This window comes from Protobothrops mucrosquamatus, unplaced genomic scaffold (genome assembly GCF_001527695.2).
Source record: "Protobothrops mucrosquamatus isolate PMUCROS unplaced genomic scaffold, P.Mucros_1.0 scaffold3682, whole genome shotgun sequence".
NCBI classification, from domain to species: domain Eukaryota; kingdom Metazoa; phylum Chordata; class Lepidosauria; order Squamata; family Viperidae; genus Protobothrops; species Protobothrops mucrosquamatus.
The window spans coordinates 110,055-118,284 of NW_015389639.1; the positions used below are offsets into that span (position 1 = coordinate 110,055).

The 8,230-nt window shown below is 48.6% G+C and overlaps 1 protein-coding gene across 1 annotated transcript in view; it reads right to left on the minus strand.

The window, feature by feature from the left end:
- Positions 1-2,777: 2,777 nt before the first annotated feature.
- LOC107298061 (importin-4-like) overlaps positions 2,778-8,230 on the minus strand; it is a gene marked incomplete at its 5' end in the record, with an annotated part of 26,744 nt that continues 21,291 nt past the window's right edge. The window contains 5 exons of the mRNA XM_029286444.1: positions 2,778-3,176; positions 5,009-5,078; positions 5,692-5,796; positions 7,058-7,190; positions 7,736-7,944. Coding sequence (XP_029142277.1) covers positions 3,046-3,176; positions 5,009-5,078; positions 5,692-5,796; positions 7,058-7,190; positions 7,736-7,944 — 648 coding nt within the window. The remainder of the gene's footprint in view (positions 3,177-5,008; positions 5,079-5,691; positions 5,797-7,057; positions 7,191-7,735; positions 7,945-8,230) is intronic.

The window sequence follows — 8,230 nt, forward strand, 5'->3', positions numbered from 1 at the left end:
TCCTGTGCTTGGAACAAAAGGAGGCTTACGGTCCGATCATCATTAAGCCAGGAGCGCGTTTCCCTCACAGTTAGCGGATTCGGACGTGGATCTTGGCTAGCTCGTCAACAAGGGGGTGGGAGCTTCGTCATTCTGACATGGTCCCTTCTTCCCCCCACCCCAAAAAAAACCACCCCAAAACAAAGCTGCCTCCTTGGTGAAGATTCAGCCTTGCCGAGAAGACCCAATTTGGTGTTTCAGGTGACATTTTGGATTAAACCAATGTATTTTTTCAGATTCTGGTTCTTTGCGTTTCCCCTTCTTTTTGTAAATAAATCTGTTGGGTTTTAAATTGCGAGCGGAGATTTGTCGTTTTGAATTTCCAGCATAGATTATTTTATATATATATCTATATCTATGTATATATAATTTTGGGTCAACCACCAGGAGACGGTGACTTCTAGTCTTGCCTTAGATGTGAAAGCCAGCTGGGTGACTTTTGGCCAATTACCAGGAGGCGAGTTCTAGTCCTGCCTTAGCCATGAAAGCCAGCTGGGCTGACTTTGGGCCAGTCACCAAGAGGCGGTGAGTTCTAGTCCTACCTTAGACACGAAAGCCGGCTGGGTGACTTTGGGCCAATCACCAGGAGAGGGTGAGTTCTAGTCCTGCCTTAGCCATGAAAGTCGGCTGAGGTGACTTTGGGCCAATCACCAGGAGGCGGTGAGTTCTAGTCCTGCCTTAGACACGAAAGCCGGCTGGGTAACTTGAAGTCAGTCAGTGTCTCTCAGCCCAACCCACCTCACAGGGATGTTGTGGGGAAAACAGGAGGAGGAAATAGGCACGTTCACCCCCTTGAATTATTTATAAACTCATAAAGGCGTGAGAAAAAGCCTACTAAAAATACAAAATACAAAAGTCTGATCTTTGTTAGCCCTTTATGAGAGCAACTTCAGTCAGCTGAGACTTGGTTAACTGTTCTAGATTTCTTTGTAGATTTTTCTAACACAGGGGTCTTCAAACTCAGCCCTTTTATGACTTGTGGACTTCAACTCCCAGAATTCTTCAGCCAGCATGCCTGGCTGAGGAATTCTGGGAGTTGGTCCACAAGCAGGGCTCTTCAAATTTGGCCCTTTTATGACTGGTGGACTTCAACTCCTAGAATTCCTCAGCCAGCGTGTGAGGTAACTATGAGCCTTTGATGACTTGTGGACTTCAACTCCCAGAATTCCTCAGCCAGCGTGTGAGGTAACTATGAGCCTTTGATGACTTGTGGACTTCAACTCCCAGAATTCCTCAGCCAGCGTGTGAGGTAACTATGAGCCTTTGATGACTTGTGGACTTCAACTCCCAGAATTCCTCAGCCAGCGTGAGGGAACTATGACCCTTTGATGACTTGTGGACTTCAACTCCCAGCAGTGTCTGGCTGAGGAATTCTGGGAGTTGAAGTCCACAAGTCATCAAAGGGCCGAGTTTAAAGACCCCCCACTCTAACACATGCAATTTGGCTGCCTTTCTGCTCACTTTTTAATCTGGCAACTGTCTGCTAGGGGGGAAAAAGGGAATTATTTAGATGAGGGATCTTAACAAATCCCCTGCTAAGCCTTTCGGGGCTCTTACCCTCTTTGCAATGTGCAGAAACGTTACGGGAAGCCGCTTTCAGAGAAACAAGTGTTTAATTTTATTACATGGTACTGCATACAGTATACTTTTTAATCTTTGCTCCCCCCCCCAAAAAAAAGGCCAAACCAGTAAGTTAAAATCTTAAATACCAGTGACCAACAGCGGAGCTGATTTGTGACAGGAATCCAGCTTAGGAAAACCAAAAAAAAACCCCGTAGAAAACCACATTTTAGCAAAAATAACAACTGCTAATGAACTTTGTGCACATCAAGTCTGACCCCTTGCCAAACAACGTGGGGCGGTCAAGGTCCGAGAAAACTTTGCCCGGAGCGACGGACAAAGTCCCCGGCTTTCTTTCTTTCTTTCTTTTTTTGGCAACACGCACAAAAAAAAATATCAACAGAATAATAGTTGTGATAACTGTAAAAAAAAGAAAGAAAGAAAAAAGGAACTGCTATTCACAAACAAGGCAAAGTGGTTGATTGAGCAGCGGCTACGAACACGCAGCCGTTGTGTGTCTCTGGCGCACAAGAAGCGGTTTGTGTTCTTGCATCAGGGCGCGGACGCCCGCTAGTGCTGACACAGAACGAAACAGATCAAAACGGATCTCAAACCACGCCAGGAGCCACACTTTGGGAAGGTGCCAGCCAACAATGTGTGTGGTTGACAACTCAGCGAGTCACCAAATCTTAACGTCGGTCTTCCTGGAACGGCAAACGAGTTACCACTTCTGCAGTTCTGCAGGCTGCTTTTTTATATATATATATATATTTTGGCCTAAAGTGCATTTTTGAAAGCCTGGGATGTTTGCACCAAAGCAAATTCCCTCGCCGGTAAAAAAAAAATAAAATTATACCCAACCTCAAATCTCACCGCGTGGCGGATTTATTCTCCGGGGCGAGTTAAAAAGAAACTTCCTTTGGAAGCAAAAACAGGTCGTGTGCGGGGGGTTTTTTTGTCCCCCAGGCTCACAAAGTTGTGTGGCGGGACAGTCCGATGGAAAACTGCGAAAAGGAAATCCAGATGTTTCAAATTCCCTTGGCAGACGTTGTTGAGCAATTGTTTTTGCAACCAGCCTCAGGAATATACGGAGCGGGATTTTTACAATGAAAATGAAAAAAAGAGGAGGAAGAGGAGGAGAAGAGGAGGAGGAGGAGGAGAAGAGGAGGAGGAGAAAGAGCTTAACTGTTGAAAAAATATCAAACAATAGCTTGATCCCCCCCCCCTTGCAACACAAACACAGCCGCCCAGCTGCAATTCGGAACGCCGGAGTTTGCCTTTGGATCGGGCGCAGATGCTGAAAGTTGGGTGGGTCAAAACCGACGATGGACGGACGGATCCTGGTCTGCAAAGAAGAACGTGGGGCTCTTTGCACAACCACCGCTGGCTGGCTTGGCCTCGGAAGTTCGCGGAAGCTGGGAGGAGAGCGCCCCCTTCCTGGCCGTTTCAAGCGGAGCCGATGGCCGCCTGGATCGAAGTGCAGACTTCTGGAGGGTTTGTCAGGAGGGCTGTTTGAAACTCGGCCGGGCATCGGGCGGACAGGCTGCCCAGGAGCGTAAGCAGGAGATTCCTGGCTTCTGCAGAGACCGAAAAAATCCCCGTTTTAGGACCTTCCTGGCCACGGTTCGCTAAGCGAGTCACATACAATCGTTAAGCGAATCTGGCTTTCCCCCACGGATTCTGCCTGTCAGATGGTCGCAAAAGGGAGTCACGTGACCCGCAGGGACGCCGCAACTGTCATAAATACCAGTCAGTTGCCAAGTGTTTGAATTTGGATCACCTGACCGTGGGGGGGGGGCATGCTGCTACGCTGGTCCTACGTCTCTTTGTCTCAGTGCCGTTGTAACTCTGGACGGTCACTAAATGAACTTTTTGTAAGTTGAGGACTACTGATATATTTTCTCCCTGTGAGCGCTAAGAGCAGTGGTTCTCAACCTGTGGGTCGGGACCCCATTTGGGGTCGATCGACCATTTCACGGGGGTCGCCAAGCAAGGCTGTCCGCCATTTTTTTTGTCCGCCATTTTTTTTTGTCCGTCATTTTTTCCCCCTTTTCCGGCGGGTCCCTTGGGCTGGGCCAGCTGGTGGTCGGCCTGCTCCATCTCTGCCACTTGCCAGCTACGCCTCGGCCGGCGCAGGGGGCGGAACCACGCATGTGCAGCGCTCCCGGGCAGGGAAAGTCCTCGACTTACGACCGGTTGGGTAGTCCTCGACTTACGACTGGTTTAGTCCTCGACTTACGACCGGTTTAGTCCTCGACTTACAACCGGTTGGGGTCGCGGCATTAAAAAGGTTGAGAACCACTGGCTAAGAGAGATTTACTGGCACCATTGGATGTTGTCGGAGGACAGCTGTGTCTGTCCGAGGGTCCCCAACCCGGTCAACTTTTCAGACTTGTGGACTTCAACTCCCAGAATTCCCCAGCCGGCCATCACAGCCTAACAGCCTAATGTGGTCTGCTTAACAACGGTGGCACGAAAGGTCTCAAAATGGGGCAAAATAAGCGTAATAAATGTTTCCCTTAGCAACAAAAATGTGGGGCTCCGTTACGTTCGTAGGTCAAGGACTGCCTGTAACTTATAACCAGTGGAATGACTGGCCACCAGAAATTGTGAATGCTCCAACACAGGAAGGTTTTAAGAAGAGACTGGACAACCATTTGTCTGGAATGGAATAGGGTTTCCTGCCTGAGCAGGGGGTTGGACTAGATGACCTCCAAGGTGTCTTCTGACTCCTATTCTATTCTATTCTATTCTATTCTATTCTATTCTATTCTATTCTATTCTACTCTATTCTGTATTTTATTATTCTATTATATTCCTTATTCTATTCTATTCCTATTCCTATTCTATCCTTCCTATTCCTATTCTGTTATTTTTATTCTATTCTATTCTATTTATTCTATTCTATTCTATTCCTTATTCTATTCTATTCTATTCTATTCTATTCTATTCCTTATTCTATTTCTATTCCTATTCTATTCCTATTCTATCCTTCCTATTCCTATTCCTATTCTATTCTATCTTATTCTATTTCTTATTCTATTCTATTCTATTCTATTCTATCCTATCCTATTTCTTATTCTATTCTATTCTATTCTATTCTATTCTATTCTATTCCTTATTCTATTCTATTCTATTCTATTCTATTCTATTCTATTCTATTCTATTCCTTATTCTATTTCTTATTCTATTCTATTCTATTCTTTATTCTGTATTCCATTCTATTCCATTCTATTCCGATGGGGGCCCAGCTCCAGCTTCATCTTGCTGGATTCAGCCCAGCTGCCCCCTTCACTGCCCACTTCTGCCTCCTTCGCGCATCCGGAGAGAGACACTCCGTAAAAGGAGGAAATACAGACAGATCGGCTGCCGTGACGGGGGAAACGGTGCCCACTCTGAAGGGACATACCTGTTGGCAGATTTTTGCAACCCAGGACAGGGCCACTGCTTCGCACGATCTCCGGAATCTGTTGCAACACCTTTTGTGGGGAGAAAAAAAAACAACAGAAAACAGAAGGTGAGGTAAGGCCTACCCCGAAAATAAGACCTGGTGCCTCTTTTGGAGGGGGAAAAAAAAGGGGGAAAAAAAGACCCGGCCTTATTTTCAGGGAAACACAGTATAAGGAACGGTTGCTGGAATTGGGGATGTCTAGTTTAACGAAGAGAAGGACGAGGGGGGACAGGATAGCAGCCTTCCAGTATCTCAGGGGCTGCCCCAAAGAAGAGGGAGTCAAGCTATTCTCCAAAGTGCCTGAAGGCAGGACGGAAACTAATCAAGGAGAGAAGCAACCTAGAACTAAGGAGAAACTTCCAAGAAGTGAGGACAATTAACCAGTGGAACAGCTTGCCACTAGAAGTTGTGAATGCTCCAACACTGGAAGTTTTCGCTTAACAACCGTGCCCCTAAAAATGGGGCAAAACTCACTTAGCAACTTTCTCACTTAGCCACGGAAATCCTGGGCTCAACTGCCGTCGTAAGTGGAGGACTTGCCTGAGTTTCAAGCTTCCTTTTCGAAGCACAGCTGAGATGACAAGCTAAGGTCAAACCAACCTGAGCGGAAGCCAATCCTTCCTGGCCGGACAGAGACTCACCTGTGATGGGTCGTTTTGGTAAATAAACGCGACGCAACGGTAGACCGTTTTGTATTCCTCAAAGTCCTCTCTCAGCGGCAGGGCGCGAAGCAGGACGGGGAAAACCTGCGGAGACGAAGCCGGACAACAGTCAGCAACTCCAGGAGTCAGAGGTTCACAAGCCTGTAGGGTTCCTAACATGGTTTGGCGCCTTCCCGAGCAAAACGACATTTCCTCAGGATCTAAGCCAGGATCCTCCAAATTTGGCAACTTTTAAGACTTGTGGACTTCAACTCCCAGAATTCCCCCAGCCAGCAGGTTTAGTATTTCTTGGCTTAAATAAGAGGGCTAGTTTTGGCCAGTGCTTAAGGTGCAGGTCTAGAAAGCAGGAGATGACGAGTTCTAGTCCTGCCTTAGGCATGAAAGCCGGCTGGGTGTCTTTGGGCGAATCATCAGGAGCATGGGAGTTGTAGTTCCACCTTCAGCATGGAAGCCAGCTGAGTGACTTTGGACCAATCACCAGGAGACTGGAAGTTCTAGTCCCGCCTTAGGCATAAAAGGTGGCTGGGTGGCCTTGGGCCAATCACCAGGAGGCGGTGAGTTCTAGTCCCGCCTCAGGCATGAAAGCTGGCTGGATGTCTTTGGACCAATCACCAGGAGACGGTGAGTTCTAGTCCCACCTTAGGCCTAAAAGATGGCTGGGTGTCCTTGGGCCAATCACCAGGAGACGGTGTGTTCTAGTCCCGCCTTAGGCATGAAAGCTGGCTGAATGTTTTTGGACCAATCACCAGGAGACTGGGAGTTCTAGTCCCGCCTCAGGCATGAAAGCTGGCTGGATGTCTTTGGACCAATCACCAGGAGACGGTGAGTTCTAGTCCCGCCATAGGCCTGAAAGCCAGCTGGATGACTTTGGGCCAATCACCAGGAGACGGTGAGTTCTAGTCCCGCCTTAGGCCTGAAAGCCAGCTGGATGACTTTGGGCCAATCACCAGGAGACGGTGAGTTCTAGTCCCGCCTTAGGCCTGAAAGTTGGCTAGTTGACTTTGGGCCAATCACCAGGAGGTGGTGAGTTCTAGTCCCGTCTTAGGCCTGAACGCCGGCTGGGTGACTTTGGGCCAGTCCCTCTTTCTCAGCCCGACCCACCTTACAGAGTAGCTTTTATGGGGAAAACAGAAGAAAGAAGTCTGAGGTTTTTTTGCTGTCTTGAGTTATTTCTACAGTAATAAAACCAGGATTAAAGAAAAAACCACCTGAATACAGTAAACAAACCAGATCGTTAATTCCACATTACTAGCCAGGATAGCACCTGCTGTAAGTTTCTCCCCATGGCAGTCGCCCTGCAGAGGTCCCCTCCACGCTCACACAGACCCATAAAATTGTGTCGCACCTGTTCAACAGGCATCCCGCCGGGATTGGTCATCAGCATCCTCGCAACAGCCCCACACACGTTGTCGGTCACTCGGTTGTTGCGCTCCTGGGCAATGAGGTTGGATAAAAGCGCCAGGATCTTGGGGTAGTGTCTGGCCAGGTTAAAAAGAGGTTAAGGAAAGAAAACGGGGTGTGTGTGTGTGTTTGTGTTTTGTGTAGGTGTGTGTTTGCGCGTGTAGAGAAAGTATTCTTCTCTGCTCCTTCCCAGGGCAATTAAATGAGCTGCAGCGTACCGCTAGTCCTCAATGTACAACCGCAAAGCAGCCCAACATAAACAGGAGCCGGTGGCCAAGCGACCGAATTTTGATCACGTGATCGCAGGGAATGCCGCAACGGTCGTTAAGTGTGAAAAAACAAGTTTCCGGTCGCCTTCTTCGGTGCCGTCGTAACTCTGAACGGTCGCTAAATGAGGACTTGAAATACATTAACAGAATCCTGGAGGTCCCAAGGTGTAAATCTGCCACCGTCTCTCTTTTATGCCCTGATACATCCTTTCTCAGTGTCTTCCTCTGTCCGTTATGCAGCTCTCGGCTAGGCTGTCTCTTACCTAACTGCTTCCTTCCCGGTTTTGCCAAGGCCATTCCCACTCACCATACCGGCGACTCCCCCCCCCCACCGTGGAAGGCAACAAGGATACTCGTACATGGCTTCCTTGCCGTGTTCCGTCAGGACCCCCAGCCCGAAGACGGCGTTGCTGCGCACTTCCTGGTCCTCGTCACGGGCCGCCCCCATCAGCAAGGGCAGCAGGTGGGGGACGAACGAGCTGGAGGCCCCGCCCAGGCCCTGGACGGTCTCGGCAATGATGCCCACGGCGAAGGACTTGTCCGCGGTGGACGAGGACGCTTTCTGCAAAAGAGAGCGGGGAGCAAGGGAGGAAGGAGGTCGAGAGAGAGAAGAGATGAGATAAGAGAGATAACCTTTATTGTCATTTTTTTTTACTGTGGGCACAACGGCACACATCAAAAATGAAATTTAGTTGCTCGCTCTGAGAGAGAGAGAGAGTGGAAAGAGAGAAAGGAAAGAGAAAGAGGGAGAGAGGAAAGAGAAAGAGAGGGAGGGAGAGAGGAAAGGGAGAGAGAGAAAGAGAGAGGAAAGAGAAAGAGAGGAGAAAGAGAGAGGGAAGGAGAGAGAG